Source organism: Pteropus vampyrus, unplaced genomic scaffold (assembly GCF_000151845.1).
Source record: "Pteropus vampyrus isolate Shadow unplaced genomic scaffold, Pvam_2.0 Scaffold102, whole genome shotgun sequence".
Taxonomy (NCBI): domain Eukaryota; kingdom Metazoa; phylum Chordata; class Mammalia; order Chiroptera; family Pteropodidae; genus Pteropus; species Pteropus vampyrus.
The window spans coordinates 2,147,227-2,166,863 of record NW_011888883.1 but is presented as its reverse complement, the minus strand read 5'-3'; the positions used below and the strand labels follow the sequence as shown (position 1 = coordinate 2,166,863).

The 19,637-nt window shown below is 37.3% G+C and overlaps 2 protein-coding genes across 5 annotated transcripts in view; one reads left to right on the top strand and one right to left on the bottom strand.

Annotated features, from left to right (window-relative positions):
- UBE3D (ubiquitin protein ligase E3D) overlaps window positions 1-6,493 on the bottom strand; it is a 147,273-nt gene extending 140,780 nt beyond the window's left edge. For both annotated transcript variants that reach the window (XM_011364893.2, XM_023533438.1), the window contains exon 1: window positions 6,397-6,493. In XM_011364893.2, coding sequence (XP_011363195.2) covers window positions 6,397-6,479 — 83 coding nt within the window. In that variant the 5' untranslated portion in view covers window positions 6,480-6,493. The remainder of the gene's footprint in view (window positions 1-6,396) is intronic.
- Window positions 6,494-8,308: 1,815 nt separating this feature from the next.
- DOPEY1 (dopey family member 1) overlaps window positions 8,309-19,637 on the top strand; it is an 84,686-nt gene continuing 73,357 nt past the window's right edge. For all 3 annotated transcript variants that reach the window (XM_011364892.2, XM_011364891.2, XM_011364890.2), the window contains exon 1: window positions 8,309-8,439. The gene's annotated coding sequence lies outside the window, so the exon portion shown is untranslated. The remainder of the gene's footprint in view (window positions 8,440-19,637) is intronic.

Genomic DNA, 19,637 nt, shown 5'->3' with positions numbered 1-19,637 from the left:
CCCAATTTCAGCTTCTTCAAACCAGCACAATCTAATGCTGGCCTGTCAAATATCATGTACTTGTTCTCTGAAATATTTTTTTGCAAGAGAATTCACCAAGACAGCATCAGACAGTGGCTTATTCATCTTTGCATCCCTTGACCCTAGCATGGTTTGCACATCCTTTCACTCACTCATTCATTCATTCAGCACATCTTTTGTAAGTTCTATAATGTGCCAGGCACTAGGAGTACAATAATTAACAAGATAGTTCCTGTACCCACCTCCCTCTCAGTAGGGGACAAGCAAGTAAACAGGAATAACTGAGGGATCAATCCCCAACAGGGGATTGCCAAGTAAAGAGAAATGCTCAAGGGATCAATGAAAACTAGACTGTACTTATTCACGATAAATACAGGGTACTATGGAGGCACATGGGAGAGTATAGAGACTATCTCAGGTCAAGCACTAAGTGTTATTTGAATAATGAATGGGAGTGTGAGTAAAATATTCTTGCTTCTGAGACTAGCATTACAATGATGTTTTATTTTCTTACAGTGAATTGAAGTACTGTTATTTGATATACAGGATTTTGATAAAGAGACTGAGATTATGTGAAAAAGTACAAAAGAAAAAAACTTTCTTGTCAATTTTAATAATAAAAAAAGTAACTAAGAAAACAGTTTAAGAAGTATGAATACCAAGCAAATAGGACTTACTAATCCGGTTCACTACAATCCCAAATAATTTAGTATAGGCAATAAAGAAGAAACCACAGGCCCTGTCCACTTGCTAGGTATCAAAAGTACAGAGGGGGATAAACACATATAGAAATGATTCTCATCTGAAGCTGAAATATGCTTAGCATTGTAACTACAGTGGCAAAGCACCCTGACTCCCTTTTAAGTGCAGACAACAGGGGCAGGCCAACTACCTCATGTCACCTACGTGCAGAATGCGGGCCATCTACATAAAGGTCATCTAAGCCCGAAAGTCATAGCATGTGTTCAGGCGTGAATCTTGGTTAGTTCTCTTCATTTGTCTTCGAAAATCTTAAGACTACTTTCTGGCTAATTTCTCTTCAAATATATGGTTCTGCATTTAATTGGCAACACAGAATATCAAAGAACCTGAAATTCTCCAGGAAGACAGCTGCAAACTCTTGAGTCAAAAGTCCAGTTTTAAGAAATTATGGTTAAGAAGCAATAATCCTCTAAAGCAGAAATCAGAAAATTTTTATACAAAGAAAATTTTTTATATGTAAAAAATCGCAAGCCATATATGATGTCTGTTGCATATTCTACTTTGTAGTTTTCTTTTCCAACAATCCTTTTTAAAAATGTAAAATCCATTCTTTGCTCATAGGGTGTACCAAAACAGCAGGTTAGATTTGGCCCGTGGGCCATAGTTTGTCAACCACTGCTCTAAGATACACAATTTTCCCATTTTACTACTTCAGTGATTTTCAAATTGGACTACACGGTTGGCACTTTGGAAGTGTCCTAAAGGATACTACTGGGATCCTAAGGCCCCTCTCCCAACCCATCTCTGGCTTATCACTCTTCTTCCCTTTCTTATTCCTGAAAAACTCAGCCTATCACATAAGGCTGAGCAAGGTAGGCATCTATGCAATGGTGGGAGAACCACGGTGGCCTGGGGTTTATGTGAAAAACCCAACAGGGTGAGGAGGGCATCTGCCATATAGCCTATGAGCTAAGGAGGGCCACCCAGCAGGGATGTCAGATCCCAAGAGGGGTGAGGAGGGAATCTGAAATGGAGTTGGGGGGTTTCAGAGCCTGTCTTAGTCAGCTCAGGCTGCTATAACAAAATACCACAGACCAGGTGGCTTAAACAACAGACATTTATTTCTCACAGTTCTGGAGGCTAGAAAGTCCAAGACCAAGGTGCCAGCAGATTCAGCCCTTATTGAGGGCTCCCTTCCTGGCTTTCAGATGGCCACCCTCTCACTGTATTCTCACAGAGGGAGGAAGCTTTGGTGTCTGTTCTTAGAAGGGCATTAATCTCATCACGGTGGCTCCACCCTCATGACCTCATCTAAACTTAAGTATCTACTAAATGCTCCATCTCCTCATATCATCACAGTGGGGCTTAAGGTTTCGAGATACAGATTTCGAGAGGACACAAACATTCAGTCCATAACAGCTTGAGCAAGTAAGGAGTGTCAACAATGAGTAGGAGGAAAAGAAGTAGCGAAGGATGCCACTGAATTAGTTACATAGGGAATTGACCATGTAAATATATGTCATGAGGATAATGGAAACCAGGATTCTCACTGTGGGAGAACAGAATTACAAATAGGAAACCAGAATGGATCCTATGGTGATAAATTAGAATTGGAAATATCTGTGTGAAGTCATGGTTTTAAATGTATATAAACAGACACAGTAATAAATATAGATGTATATGTACACATGTGTATGTATGATGTAGATACAAACATACACACACACACACACTCATACATAAACATCATACATATGCCACACACATACATTCTTCTAGTTCTGTCCACCAATGGGCCTGGGAGAAGTGACAGCCCTATAGTAACGAGCAAACTTTGTGCCCAGACCTTGGTTTCTAAAGGTCATTTTCCAGTTAAAAATAAACTAAAACAAAACAAAACAAGGTTCTTTGGAAAAATAACTACATCCAGGACCAGAACAGGAAAAAAATGAGATGAGTCTGGAATATCTTACTATGCAACAAAGAATAAATCAATAAGTGATAAGGACATGTCAAAAAAGACAGAATTCATCTTGAAAGGACCCTTACTGGCCACATCTGGTGTAATGTGAGAAAAACGGTAATCCACTGGGGGAAAAAAACAAACAAAAAAACAGGACTATGAGGGTCCATACTGGTGTAAATAAATGAATGAATAAAATGAAAGTCTGATGAGGAAAAGGACTCAAAGGACTGAGGATGGTCTCAAAGGACTTCTCTAAAACTTTTGAAGTTTTAGAAACCCTAATTGTCAGCACTTTTTATAATCTGAGGCTTTCTTCACTATTCGCTTGTATTCTTTCAGGTGTCACACTGCTTGAAACTATCCAATAGCTTCACATCTCATTCTGAGTATAAGCTAAAGTTCTTTCAATGGCGTATAAGACCCAATGACATGCTAGAGCCAGTTGTTAAAATTCCAGGCGTTTTGCAAACCAGTTGACCTCACTTTGGTAGCCTGACATCATCCATGGTGAAAGTATTTACAGAATAGCAACCAGTAAATGTGGCAAATCAGGGAGGTTTTTGTTTGGTTGCTTTGCTTTTTGTAAAGCAGGCTGTTAAACATTTACTAGCACACTACTCACTGTAAGACCCTTTGCTATGTGCTCCCACAGCGCATCAGCATCTCTCTCTGAACTAGGTGTTCCGTCGCACTTACAGGGAAATGCTCAGTCTTCTACCGGGTTATCTTTTGGTTCCAAACCTTACTTCTCCCAGTTTATAACTCAAATGTTGCTTTCTTATTTGGAGAAATTTGGTTGTAATTTTTCTCCCAGTCCCCTTTTCTGTTTTATTTTTTCTAGGTACTTATCTCTATTTAAAGTAATATATATTTCATTTATTTTGTGTATTTTTTTTGTCCAATGCCTCCATTAGACAGTAAACTCAATGAGAGCAAGTATTTTTGTCTTTGCTGTTGCTACTACTGTTCATGGCTGTACACCCAGCACTTAGAATTTTGAGTTTTTGACACTAGAACTCAGTAAATATCCATGGATTGAACAAATGGATGGCCAAGGTTTATCCCAGGAATGCTAAGATGGCTTAACACAAATAGATTTTTCTGATGCATTCACAGATGTAAAGATTAAATGAAAAAAATATGACCATCACAATATATGCAGAAATCACTACAGAAAATATATCTATTCATGATTAAAACTCTTACTCAATTAAGAAAAGAAACTATGCAATCTACTAAACAGATTAACCAAAAGTCAGCTTCATCATACCTAATGGTAAAATGCTAGAAACATTTCTTTTAAGATTAGGAACAAGAATAAAACTCAATTGTATAATTTACATTAACTGTAAATAGACTAAAAATTCTAATTAAAATGCGGAGATTGTCAGAATGGATTTAAAAAACTCCACCCAGTAGATGCTACAAAAATTTTATAAAGACATAGATTGAGAGCAAAAGGGTAAAAAAGATATACCATGCAAACAGTATAATCAATTGATTTCTGACAAAGACATTGAGTTATTTCGGTGGGAGAAATGACAGTCTTTTTAACTAATGGCAATGAAAAACTGGATATCCTCACAGGGAAAAAAAAAAAGAACTTTGATTTCTACCTCTCTCCAAATGTAAAAAATGAATTTGATATTTTCACTGACCTAAAGGTAAAACTATGTGACTCCTAGAAAATACAGAAAAAAATCTTTACAAATTTGAGGTAGCCAGGGATTTCTTAAGACACAAAAAAACACTAACCACTAAAAAAAAAAAAAAAAAATCAATAAATTGTATATTCTTCTGTTTAAAAAACGCTATTAAGAAAATAAAAGGTAAATTATAGACTGGGAGAAAATATTCACATACACACACACAAGGCATAAATGAGAAAGGTCTTGTTTTCAGACTATATAAAGAACTCTTTAAATTCAACAATAAGACAAATAGCTTGCTTTTTTAATGCCAAAAAATTAGAAGATATTTTACCAAGGAACATACATGAATAACCAAAAAGCAAATGAAAAGGTGCTCAACACTATTGATCAGGGAAATGCAAATTAAAATGACAATGAGATACCACTTTATACCACTACAATGGCTAAAATTAAGACTGATAACACTAAATGCAGAAAAGAATGTGAAACAATTGAATTCTCGTTTTTTTTTTTTAGCAAGAGTGAAAAATCATACAACCACTTTGGAGAACTGCTTGGCAGTTTATCATAGAGTAAAGCCCCCATCTACCATATGACTTGGCGATTTCACTCTTAGGTAATCACCCAAGAGAAATGAAAGTGTATGTCCACAAAAAGACTTATATAACATTATGACAGCTTTACTCATAATAAGCAAGCTTTAGAAACACACAAAATATCCTGCAATAGAAGAATGGATAAATGAATTGTCATATATTCATCCGGTGGAAAACAACTAAGCAAAAAAAAAAAAAAAATTGACTTTTGACATATGCAATGATAAAACATGAATCTCGAAAAAAATTGTTGAAGAAGCCAGAAACCAAAAAGTACATACTGTATGAATCCATTTACACATAGTTGAAGAAATGGCAAAACTAAACTTTATTGAATGAAATCAAAAGTGGTTGCTTTTAGAAGTAGGGAGAATTGACTGATGACAACAGCTTAACAGTCAAAGATCTCCAGGGACAAGTCAGTAGTCTAGCAAAGTTAGGTTTCTCAACTTGCTTAAACAAGGGAGACTAATCCAGGAGAACTGTGAAGGGCCCCTTTGATAGGGGGAAGTAGGGAGGTTGTCTTGTTTGGTTTTGTGTAAGGTTTGGGCTCCTAATAACCCTACAAGGTGGAATTGGAGATACTTATCTGAACTCATGATTTGAGAGATAGAAAGAAGAGTAATAAATAGCCCCATTTTACAATTGAAAAAAAATCAGATTAAATGAATATACCCTTGTGAAGAAATTAGAATTTGAATTCAGTTCTCATGCCAAATCCAAAGCTGCCTGCCACAGATACCTGGCTAATTTAAGGGAAAAAGAGAAAGCTAAGCATCAATCTACCTCAGAGTGGCGCTGTGTAATAATTTTTTAAGAATTTTAACATTTAATTTATTGTATTTGAAATAGTGGTCACAAGGGAATCACATACCACAAAACAAACAAGAGAGAATACTTTTCGTGTGCAGACTTCTCATTGAAACTCGGAATATGAATAAAAGAATGAACTCAAATAAGTCTGCAACTTTTGTTAGTCATTCACCGGGCACACGTTTTGAACGACTGCCAGTTTCTCAGCAGTTTGGGGAAGAAAAAGCACACCGAGTTTATTTACAAAACAGGAAGCTCTCACTTTGGAACTGATCTGATAGCGAGGATCCTGAAAAGAGGTAGACAAGGCATTTTTTTTGTGCACTGTTTTGTTGGAAACGCCAGGCATTGTCATCTGTGTTTTACATCAGTGCTCCTCAAACTTTAATGTGCATCTGAATAAGTTCTGATTCAGCATGTCCAGTGTGGGGCTGAGACTGCATTTCTAAAAAGCTCCCAGGTGATGCCGACGTTGTCAATGGGGTGGCGGGGGGTGGCACTCCACTTTGAATAATCAAGAGGGTTCTAAGCAACAGGAAATAAACTAAAAAATCCGTCCTTCCAAGGGAGGCGGAGACTCCCCATGCAGCAGAAAAGCGAGCTAGGCACCGCGCCTCGGGGTCCACACTCCCACCCCCGGCCTTACCCCAGGATCAGCAGCGCGCTCTGCAGCTGTCTCCGCACCTCCAGGAAGACGCGAGTCGCCGCCGCCGCTGCCGCTTCCGCCATAGCGGGCGCCCAGCCGGAGACTCTGGCGAACAGGGCCCTTAGGAGGAGTAAGAGCAACAAGCACGAGCGAGAAGAGCAGTAGCAGGAGCAGCAGCAGCAGAAGCAGCAGCAGGGGCGGCGGCGGCGGCGGCGGCGGCGGCGGCGTGGGACTCCCGGACCTATCACTAGGCTGAAACAGCCTGCCAGCCCACAGCGCCGCCTGCCGGGCAGACGCGCGCCTCCGAGAGGACTCGACCTGGGGCGGGGGGCGTGAGCTTTTTCAAATCCCGCTTTATGGAACGAGTTCTGAGAAGTGTCGGCGGCGAGATCCAAACCGCCATTCCACTTTGTTTCTTACGGGCGTGATGTTTTAGTCTCCCTGGAAATGACCTTAAAATTCAAACCCGGAGTGCACGCCTTCGGTTGGCGTAGAGAGGGGTGAGGCTGGAAGAGAGGAAAATGATAGAGGGAGGCGATACAGGCTGCCACTGTCCCCAGGAGTCATGAGAGCAGAATTCTCCGCTCCAAACCCACTTTATCTTTTGTTTTTATAAATTACGGTCTCTTTTTTAAGAGCTATGGTCAGTCAGTCCTTTGGTAGTTGTCCTCCGTCAGGCGTCAGATGTCCAGCATTGACTTGGCATTGCTTCTCAATGTAGACACGATCGCTCCCAGATGGAAACAGTTGCAAAACTGTAAATTTTCTGCTCCCCATGCTGAAGAGTGGTTAAATCCAGTTTCATGAATCACAGGATTAACCATTCCTATAACCTTTGAAAAAAGGAAGATGGGAATGATTGTGTACATTTCCACTTCTGCAGAAATAAAAACTGACTCAAAGAAGTCCTAACCTCATTACTACTAGTAGTTATGGAAAGTTTGACACAAAAGTAGTATAACATAAATATTTATAATGGAAAATATTAAAACACAAGGCCTCTGCAGAAGTATAAGAATTCTTTAAAAACAAGAAGCTTTTAATTTTTAAAAACGTAAACAATGACGGCTTGTATGCAGAAAATAGTGTTTATTGATCTTTATGATTTCAAGGTCATAATTACCACACACTAAACCTATTCATTTGAAGATTTTCCAAATAAATAAAAACACTTCTCTAGAGATACTAGTTTAAGATGATTTTTCTAAAATTGGTATTTGGAGTTTTTAGTTTATTGTGTTGATTCACAAATTCCTGTTTCCATCACAGTAGTTCTACAATACAGTTAAGAGAACTAAGTTTACTCTGCCACCTCAAATAACCGTGATTTCAACTTTTCATATCTCCCACCTGTCTCAAGGCGATTAAGTGCTTAAGTACTGATGTATTATATTGACATATAACATTCTTAGCACAGCGGGCTCTTCATAATTGGTGTGATTGTTTTTAAAGGTTGTTATATTTTATATATAGTCACCCATTCCTAAAACATTTTTTTTTTGACCCTATGGCTTAGGCAAAACAGTGCAATCCTCCTTGTAGTAACTATGTGATTAGAGAGTTCTAGATTCAAAACAGTTCCAAATCTGATAACTATTTGTCTCCTAAATTCATAGGTCTTCTACACTCTTTGGGCCTCAAGTTTTCATATGAAATACGATAATTATTTAAATTATACTTAATTATTTAAATAACATTTATAAACTGTTTTCAATTCCCTTCAAACTCTATCAATATGGGGCTGGCTCTGACAAGTTGAGAACACCTGCGGTATCCCTTTCCAGGCCCACTGTCGTAGTTGGTGGCCTTGGACAGCTTCCTTGACAGTCCGCTTGAGGGCGCTGTGGTCAGCTAGCACTGGGAGTAAAGAAACGGACCGGGGGCGGAGATCCAGGGCCTTCGACGTCAACGCCGGCGTGGGTGCGGGCGCCAGCGCGGTGCACGCTGGGAGCTGTCACTAGGCCCTTCGGCTTTCGGCCTCCGGGAAGCTGCCGCGGTTGCCAGGAGAGCGGCGCTGGCGTGGAGCGGCCGAGCCCACGGCAGGTAACAGCCTCCCTGCCCCCAGAGCGTTCGCGAGGCCGGCTGGTGGCCCTAAGCGGCTTCCTCGGCTTGGCTCGTTCCGGAGTCGCGGGGACAACCCGTGGGTCAGGCTGCTGTGGCGTCGGGAGTGTTGTCGCCCTGGCCCCGCCTGGAGCCGCGAAGCCCGCCGACCGCTTTCTGGTTTCCGGAGAAGCGGGAGCTGCGCGGGGACCCGCGGGCCGGGCAAAGGCGGGAGGGCGGCCCCGGGCAGGGGTGGCTGTAGGCGGGGCCAGGGCGTCTGGCGGCTGGTCCCGAGCCTCCTGCGTTGGGGCCAAGCAGTGTGCAAGGTTGGGGTGGAGGTCCCACCTGTGCAATAAAAGCGCGCGGGGTAACCCCTTTGTTGGCGAATCAAGGCATGGTGCAGTCTCATTAATTTCTTGGGTCCTTTTAATATTGTGGAGAATGAATGCCAGCCATGGTTAATGATCCTTGTGGGGATTGGACAGGACTGCACAAGTTTATTAGAGGAAGTCAGATTCGTCGTAAGGAAGTTGTTAACAATGATCACTTTTGATTCCTAAGCCTTTTAAAGTTGAAACATTAGTTACTTGTTCACTCTCCTAGCCTACCCTGAGTGGGGAGGCATAGTGGCACACAGCTATACTTTATTTAAAGCTAAGTAAATTGTATTTTGATTATTCTTACACCATCTTAGAGTTCTTTGGAGTTTGAGAAATATGAAGATTGGGAAAATCTGATTTGGAGATTGTAGTAACAGCAATTAAAACATTTTAAAAATAATTACAGAAGAGTTAAGGAAACTAAGTTTGCCTGACAAACCCTGAACTACAGAAAGACAAAAAATCTCTTAATTTCGATGTTGTTGGTCAGCTATTTTCTTTGCAGACATGAGATCTTAATTTTGCTATGAATAACATGTTAACTAAGTAACTCAGCACCTGATAACGCAGTGATTTAGTTGAGCTGACAAGTTATAACGAGAGTAAATTAACACCAGTTGTAGTACAAATGCTTTTTCAGTGATTACTTTCAGCTGCTACTCTGAACTAACTCCCCAGAATTGCTAAACAGTAGCAAATTTCCAGGTGAGCTTGATTATTAGGAACCCAAGTACTGAATTAAAAAACACCTAAGTTAACACAGCAGAAAATGTGGCTCCATAACCAAAATGTTAAATGTAAATTAAATGTTAATTAAATGTTTGACTATATTAAGTCAAAGGAGTCCTATTTTGTGGTTAAATTAGTGGAAAAAATTCTGGCCTGAGAATGAGAGATTTCATTCAAGTCCTTTGTTCTTCTGCTAACCAGGCATGTGATCTCTCTAGGCATCAGTTTCATCATCTGTTTAAGGGAATTTCATAGGATCCATGGCAAATTTCACAGTGTTCCATGACAAATAATTTGAGTGCACATTGGGTTAAATCTGGGGTTTAACATTTGATTTGTTTTTAACTGCAGGGCTTCTCAAAACCATTACTACCATGCTTGTATGCATGTAAATACTCAGGGGAAGGTTATTGAAGCGTTTCTAAATTTTCCTGTCCCGAGAGCCTATTTTCTCAAGGCCAACCTGTTAACATCTCCTAAAATATAATTACAGCAGGTCCTCCAATGAGGTTTCCTTCAATGCCGTGTGCATACAACGTTGCTGAAGGAACTTTATGTCAATCGACCTGTTAGTTTCATTATGCGTTGTTTCACTTCAGTTCCAAGAACTGACTTACTATACATAGAACACCAATTTGAAAATTACAGTACTTGAGCTGAGTGCCATTTCAACTCTAAAATTCTCCACATTATGTTTTGGCTTTCAGTTTAACCTTTCTGGAGCATCAAAATCTAGTGGTAACTCACTGGTATAACAAAGGCTTATATTTCCTTAGTAAAATATTAAAGATGCATATAGGTTTCTGTGGGCCTCAAAGCTTTAATTTATGGCAGAAGAGTATCTTCTTTTTTCTAGACTCTTGATGCTTTTCTGTAACCTTAATTATTTCATGTTTTAAATTTGAATTTATGGTCAAGTTATTGTTTTTATTGAGAATGGCATTATAAAGTTCCAACAAATAAAGACTTGTTAATGGCATTGTTTTTACTATGCATGATAAAAGCCACTTTAAATGTACTTAATAATTAATAACTAATTTTAAGAGGTTAGGTCATTGAAAAGAGTTAAATGTTAAAACATAAATTTTAAGACAGTTATTTCTAAATTGCTTACCGTTTGGGATCTAAGTATTGAATACAATCTTAAAACTATTTTGCTAAATTCTATCAGGTGTCATTAGCACACAAATGTGTGGGTACTTCTGTCTATTCTTTGTTACTTTGTTAGGGATGAGTGCCATCTATTAATGTACTCCTTTGGAGGGGTAAGGGGGAACAGTACATTTAATTTTAATAGGTAAGCCTTAATTCAGGTAAGTTCTCTCTCTGAAATGAAATTATTATATAGAAGTATATCACTGCTATTTTTGTGTAATAGCTAACAGTATTTCTTAAAAATTTATTGTGATCTTTAAATTGTGATTTCTATTTTCTCTTTATTATATTCACCTCCCCCTCCCAAACTAGTCAAGCCTGAAACCTCATTGACTTTTTCATTGCACAGGTCAAATATACGGTATCAAATTTATTAAGGAAAAACTTACATATAATAATGTGCACTCATTATATGTGTACGTTACATGCACACCCATGTAACCACCACCACAATAAAGATTGGAAACATGCCACCACTCAGGCCTATATTATGCTTTTGTCCTCTTCAAATGCTCTCCCTGTCTCTACATGTCTAAATCATACCTATAAAGTCCTAGCTCAAATGCCACCTTGTCTATGAATCCTTTTTAATTACCTCATTTAGAAGTAATTTCCTTTTCTTCTGACATATTTACATTTCTTTGAACATCCTTTTCTGTCATTCATGGTGGCTAAATGAATGGCATGCTCATAGTAGGCACTTACTGTTGACTCAGTAGGTATGTATAATATTTTTCAAACTTCAGTTATTTTTACACCATCTTTAAAATTTTGGCCATAGCCGCATACTTTCTGCATACTTATTTTCTTAATATTTCTTTATATCTATTTGATTATGAAAATAATTTTTAAAGGAAACTTGAAATAACCACAGTAAGTGAAAAGCAAGTATCACTTGCCATAAGCAGAAGGTAGACCTAAAGATGAAAATAAAACAAAACAGTGTTGTTAAATTCTAGCTAGAAATAATTGCCTGCTGAAGACTCTAAGCCTGAGATTTACAGTTCTTTGTTTGGAAAGAGATTAGCAAGAATTATAGGGGTGTTGATAACACCAGTCCGAGACTTCCTGATGCAGTCTGAGGAATTAAAAGAAAATGAAGAGGGAATAACTTTCCCACTTGATTCAGTGTCACTTAGCCCTGTCCTTGGGCCCCATAAAATCATCTCAAATCTGGTTGGTGGACAAAATTTTGGGAGATACTGTATTATACAGGGCTTGGACATTCCTTAGAATTTTATCTGAAAGAATTGGGGAATAAAGCCTCAACTGTAAATTAAAAGATGTACTAGAATTAACTTTAAAAACACAATACGAAGACCAAAAGTTAATATAATTATAATTGAATCATAAATGTCTTTTTTTCAAATATGGTTTTAATGTTGCTTTTACAAATAAAACATCACCTTTTTGTTATTAGGGTACATTAGCTTTAAGATAAACCTTTGAATCTAAAAAATCTAACAACCACTGGGATTCTTTTATATGACTAAGTGATGACTTGATTTAGGAGTGATGAAATGTTAATAATATGTTTATCTGGCAAAGCTATAAGAGTAGATGATGTAATAAACTTAAAAGAATCTGATATCTTCTTCACCTCTTAAATTTGAGCTGTATTTTAATAAATCCTGCAAATGACATTTCCAACCTATTTTCTTCTGAGATAATGAAAAATTCTGTCTTGTGGCAAGAGTTTTATATGAACAGGCAGGAAAATAAATTCCCTACTCTTGTTCTGTAACATTTGTTTTATATTTCAACTCGCTATGGTTATTTACAGGCATATATCTATATTTTGAACTAAACGTTTAAATTGTTTTGTGTTCATGGAGAAAGAGTTCAGGTAAGTAGACTATTTGGTGTTATTGTTTTACAAAAAATAATTACCTGAGTTTTACTAGGTTTATCAGTACATGCAATAATTTGCTACTCAACCAGAGGTCAGATTGTTGGGATGCAACCTGAATTTGGAAGTAAGAAACGAGCCTTTTGGCCGACTAGTCCTTTTTTTTGTAAAAGAACCTTCACCCAAACAAGTAGGTTTTTTCCTCTGTCTCTACTATAAAATAAAGCAGCAGTATAGAAGCTGTGCAGATAAACTGTCATTATTTAAAAGTGACAACTGATTATAATACAAACTATAAAAGCACAGTAGTCTTAATCTTTTGAATTAAATGAGTAAATAGCTCTGCATTTCCAGTTGCTTTTGATTGTCCCATTACATTATGAAAAAGTTCTATAAAATATCAGCCATCTGAAACCTTTAGGATATGTGTTATTCTGGTCAATCCAATTTTCCAAATAGCTGGAACTTTTATATGCCACAAATGCCATCTCAGTCTACTGATTATATGTTTTACTTGGTCTACAGCATGATATACTTGGCACTATGGCTTTTCTGTACACACTTACATATGTCTTATAATGTGTCTCAGTTGTAAAGTTTCCTGGACAGAAGTTTGTCTCCTGAGAAAAAAATAGAATATAGTATTTGCCTTAAAGTTAGTGTCTGTCATTTTGGAAGACAAATATTTAAATGATTTTCCATATTTTATATTACCAGTTCTGTAAGTGTTACCACTAGTTAGGAGTTCACCTTTGAGCCTGAATGAGGAGTTCCAGCAACACTTTTCTGTGGCATCTAGCATTTTACTGGAAGGCTATCTTCAAAGCACTGTGTCCAGTCCTACCTGATTCTATAATTTGAGGCTGCGTATTGGGTTTATGTGCTCTGATAACTAGTACTGTTTTTATCATTTCTTATAGAGATTATGGTTTAAAAAAGGAAAATATTATTTGAGAATAAACTCTTATCAATTGCAGCATAACAAATTATTTCAAAATGTAGTGATTTAAAACAACAATAAATATCTGTTTCTGTTAGAGGTTCTGGCTTGAGTATTTTTAGAGGTTGCATTCAGATGTTGGCCTGGGCTACGGTCATCTAAAAGTTTGATTGGTGTTGGAGAACTCCCTTCCAAAATACCTCACTCATATACTGGCAAGTTGTTTCTGGCTATTTGAGGGAGGTCTCAGTTACTCCCTACACAGACCTCCCCACATGGGCCTCCCCACAGGGCTCCTTCAGTGCCTTTATGACAAAGGCTAGCTTGTCTCAGAAAGAGTGATCCAGGAGACACCAAGATGGAAGCTGCAATGTTTTTTATGACCTAACTTTCATCTCTGTTGTATTCTATTTATTGTTCACATAAGCCAGCAGTAATTTTGTGTGGGAGAAGACTGTGCAAGCACGTGACTATCTCGAGTTGAGGATCATTGGAGGCCATCTTGGTAGCTAGCTACCATATCTTATACAGCTAGTATGTGAGCATGTCTCTTAAGTAAGCAGTATATATTTACTCAATATGCGGTATTAACACAGCTTATGGTTTTAGAATATTCAGAGATAAAATGCCACTTGAAGATTACTAAACAAAACAAAATTCCTAATCTCTGGTTCTTTGGGAGTGATGCGGTGATTCTGGATTGAAATGTAACATTTAAGATACAGAGTTTATTTATTTTTATTTTCTTTTCATTATTATGAGATGAAAGAGGGAGGAAATGTCATGTTACACAGCTGCTATTTGATGTTCTTTAGGAACATTATTCATTCACTTTTAAAAATTAAACTTATCTATTTAAGACAATAAATAGGGAATAAGTCACATGATTTTAAAAGTATAAAAAAAATATACAGTGAAAAGTTTCCCTCTCCCTCGTCCCCATCTACCCAGTTCCTACTTGGCCTCCAGGAAGTAATCAGTTTTATTGCGTGTTCTTTGAGAGATATATGCAAATTATATGAATAGATATTCTCCCCTTTTAAATTATAAATGACAGCATACTATAAATATTGTGATGCACCTTGAATTTTTAAGTTTATATATCTTGGGAGCACTTTTAAATCAACTCATAGTCTTCATTCTTTTTACCAGCTGAGTATATTCTATTGTCATTCAATTATAATATTTATCAGTCATTTACAGTGGGTCAGGCACTTTGCTAGGAGCCGAGGAGGTGAGAACTAAACTGATAAATGAGGACTTTATCACAAGGATTATCACCCCTGGGAGTCACAGTTCAATTGTAATAAAGCAAACTACAGTGCATAGTGGGAGTTCATAGGAAGGAGGTGTGTGAGTGTCAAAGAGATGGTGGAATGGTCAGGGAAGACTTTCCAAAGGGAGTACAGTCTGAGACTTAAGGATGAGTAGGTACTAGCTAGGTTAATTTGAGATTTAGTATTAAAAGCAGAAGGAATTTTTTTTTTAAAGCTTTAAAACATGTTACAAAGCTACAATAATCAAAACAGCATGGTATTGGCATAAAGACAATCAAAACAGTGTGGTAGTGGCATTAAGACAGACATATAGACCAGTGTAATAGAATAGAAAACTCTGAAGTAAACCTAAGTGTATTTGTGATCAAATGATTATTGACAAAGGATGCCAAGACCACTCAACCGGATAAGAATGGCCTTTTCAACAAATGGTATTGGGGAAACTGGATATCCACAAGCAAAAGAATGAAGTCGAAACCTTACTTTGCACCATATACAAAAATTAACTCAAAATGGATTAAAGACCTAAAAATAATACATAGAACTATAAGACTCATGGAATAAAACGGGGAAAGTTTTCTGGCACTGGATTTGCCAATGATTTCTTGGCTGCGATTGCAAAAGCACAAGTAACAAGCAAAAATAGACAAATGAGAACACATCAAACTTCTGCGTATGAAAGGACACAATAGAGTAAAAAGGCAACACGTGGAATGGGAGGAAATATTCTCAAATCTATCTGATAAAGGGCTAATGTTAATCTATAAAGCACTTCTGCAACTTAACAAGAAGACAACTCAAAAAATGGACAAAGGACTTGAATAGACATTTCTCCAAAGGTGATATACAAATGGCCAACAAGCCTATGAAAAGATACTGAACATTAATTATTAGAGAAATGCAAATCTCTCTACAGTATGATATGACTTCACACCCATTTGGATAGCTACTATTTAAAAAAAACTCAGTAATGTGGAGAAATTAGAACCTTTGTGCACTGTTTGTGGAAATGTAAAGTGGTGGAGCTGCTTTGGAAAACAGTGGGCGGTTCCTCAAAAAAATTAAATGGAACTACCACATGATCCAGCAATCCCACTTCTGAGTATATATCCAAAAGAATTTTTATACACCCAAGTTCATAGCAACACTATTCACTGTAGTTAGGAGGTAGAAACAACCTGAATGTCTATGAAAAGGATGGATAAACAAAATGCAGTGTATACATACAATAGAATATTATTTAGCCTTAATAAAGAAGGCAGTCCAGTCACATGCTATAATATGGATTAACCTTGAAGACATTCAGTGAAATAGACCAGTCACAAAACAAAGACTGTAGGGTTCTACTTTTATGAACCATAGTAAAGTAGTCAAGTTCATTTAGAAACAAAGTAAAATGCTGGTTGCCATAGGCTGGGGGGAGAAGGATAAAGGGGAGTTGTTGTTTACTGGGTATAGTATTTCAGTTTTGCAAAATGAAAATGTTCTGAAGATAGATTACACAACAATTTGAATATTATAAATTTTATGTTAAGTGTACCACGATTAAGAAATAACATTAAACTTTTAGAAACATGAAATATAATGCATTTTTAAATAATATCCTGTGATGTAAGCCATGTTTCTAAATATTGGAAAAGGCACCTATCAGAGAATAAGCCAATCAGAGAGGTTGAATCAGACGATATTGCAGCAGTTTGAGTATAATTTGATAGGGAAAAAGTTCCTGAAAAGGAGCATTCATTGTACTTACCAGAAAAGGAATAGTATATGCACTGAGATGGGAGGGAGCAAATCTTGAGCAATAGACAGTTGACTGATGTTAAAAAAATATGCAATGACACTTGTTAAAGATGGTAAAGCTGGCTATTAAGGATCATCATGATAGGTATAGGGACCACTGCAATGAGATTTTACAGGGGAGGAGAGACACTGGCCTGAACTCCAAGTGTAGCCCGGGAGTTTATAGCCAAGGAGCAAGGGGGTTAATGGGTGCAAAATTACTAAGACGAAACATTAAGGGTTAGGGAGAATCCTAGCTAAAGCAACCTAGCAGGATTCATGCTGAAGACAGGCCAGGGTGATTCGATTTTAGAGGATGGGGACCTTATTAGGTATTAAGGGGCGGGGGGTAGTTCTTGTTAAACAGACTTAGAGGGGTTCTTGCTAAAACTACATTTTACAAGAATGTGCACATATGGGCGTAGGAGAGCGTTCAGAAGCCTGACTAAAGTTTGGTCAAGCAAAGAATCTTCGTCACTAGGTTTTGCTTAGCTAGGACAGAAATATGAATTATAAGATAGATTGAATTGGGTCCAATTTATGAAAAGACTAATCATATGATTAAGAGCTTGCATTTCATTTATAAGTAATTGAATGTTGCAATGATAAGAGTACTTATGTGCTAAGTAAGCACTGGACTAAAGCTCTTTTCATGGATTATAAATTGAGCTTCCAGCAGGGAGTAATATTCTCAAACTATTCTTTGCTATGTAAAATTAATTGGCTGTTAGAGAAGCTGAAGGTAGTAAAATGGGAGGCTGTTGTAATAGTTTAAGTGAAGCTATTCAGGAGCCATGGTTAAAAGACTAAAGTTAGGAAACAAGCAAATGAGCAAATTTCAGATTGTAATAAGTGCTAGGAAGGAAATAATGCGATATTTTAGAGTAGATGTTAAGATTGTGGGCCTGGCGCAGGCCAATTGAAAGAGTGATCAGAAAAGGCTTCTTGAGAGTTTGATATTACTTAGAGAATGGGAAGGAGTTTGCCACATAAAGAGTTGACCTAGAGGTTTTCAGGTATAGAGAATAGCAAATACAAAATGCCCCATAATGCAAAAAACAAAACAAACAAAAAAACTGGTGTATTTGAGTTTGGATAGTCTCATAAGATGACATAATATGATTTTAAAGGATCTTTGGCTTCTCTGTGAAGGATTGTAGGGTCTCAAGAATAGAAACAATTCAGTAGTGTGCTGGAGTCAACTCTAACTGGTTAGAATAATAGAAAAGGAAAAGTTGTTATAAATTTCAAGATATATAGTTAACATGCTAGTTGATGCTGTAGTACTAGAGGAGATAACTTTGGGGAGAAAAGAGAGTAGGGTTCCTGATTGAGCCTTGAAGTACTTCAGCATTTTAATAATATAAAATAATAGAGAAGAAGAGCCAGCATAACTGAAAGAGAGTGGTTGGAAAGGTCAGAACATACCTTAAGAGTAAAGAGTCCTGGGAGCCAAGTACAAAGTATTGAATACTGCTAAAAATTTGATTCAAATGAGGGGCTAGAGAAGTGGCCATTGGCTTCGGCTAATGCATTTTACTGGTGACTTTTATTTGGGTGGTTTCCTTAGAATGACAGTGTCATAAGACAGTTTTTGAGTAGGCCGAAGAGTGAATAGGAGATAAGGAAATGAAATAATACATAGAAATCTTTCAAAAAGTTTTGTAATGAGAAATAGATTGGTAGCCAGGAAGTCTGTAGCGGGTAAAGGGAAGGCTATGGATTTTAGTTTTTCACTGGGGAGATTCCAGGGCTTGCCCATAGACTGATGGAGAATGACCCTGCAGAGAAGAAAATGGTACTGAAGAAGAGTGAGCTAATAAAGCACCTGGGAAAATTCTTAAGGCAAGAGAGGGATGAGATCCAGAACATGGCACATTGTAAGATTAGCTGAGATGCTGCTACCTCTGCTGCATTAGAGGAGGTGTTATCCTTAGAAGATAAGGATAGAAGGCAGGACATGCAGAGAAAAGCTGAAGATCTATTGATCACATTATCTGGTATTTCCTAGAGTATGTATGCCATTCAAAGTCTTGAGATTGGATCAAGGGGAAGTGCAGACAATCAGGGTCATAGTGGGTGGACTTAACCAATTTTGAAATACCTGGTAAGCGTCTTCAGTCCATATTGTTAGCCATGCAGGGGAGTTTCCAATTTTCTGTAGTAAATAGCTTTATAAGTTGGTTAAATAAATGTTTTACTAAAAATTATTTAGTGAAGTGTCAACATTGAAACTCAAAACTTGACCAAATAAAACAGATTTGTTAATTGTCACATTCATTTGTTAGACATTAGCAATTACTGAATGATAATTTTTTCATTTAGTTTTAAAAGGTTGGAAAAGAGTATCTATATGTAGCATTTTTAAAGGTATTTTTTCTTTCATCAACAAGTAGGGTTCCACCCTCCCCCATTGCATATTTATTGCCTTAAATAATTTATTCATTTATATCTTGGGATGTAATGTAACACTTGGACAGTCCATATATACATATATGTATCTTTAGAACTGGATAATACTGAATATTTCTCTCTCTTTAGCCCTCCACTTTTGATGGCAGAGGAGGGAGAGAAGAGGAGAGCTCAGCTAGTGATAAGGGTATAAAGTCTCCTGATGCAGTATGGGGATATGTTATATTTGCATTATGATCCAAGTTTGATTTGTGGGCCATTTACAGATTCTTTGTTAAAAAATGAAATATGCACAGAGATGAAAGTAAACAAACAGTATTTTGATGATGTGACAGCAACTGAAACATGGCTTTATATTTTAGGAAAATAATAGTCAGCAATGGATTGGAAGGAAAAACTAGTTTATCACCACCGATAGTTTGAGGAGTACTGATCTAAGTCATTTTAAAGTAAAATACAGAAAAATTTCCCTGAGAACTATAATTTGCATTTATTATATATTGGATGGAAAATTCAAAAGTGGTGCATCCCTAGACTTCTCCTCTGATATAAAATGAGTAATTTTATTTGCATTAAAATCATCGAAGAAGCACAAGCAGATTTTTAGTCCTAGGATCCAGCCATCTTTTTACATGAAAAAAATACTGCTAATGATACTTCTACAGAATATCTTTTTC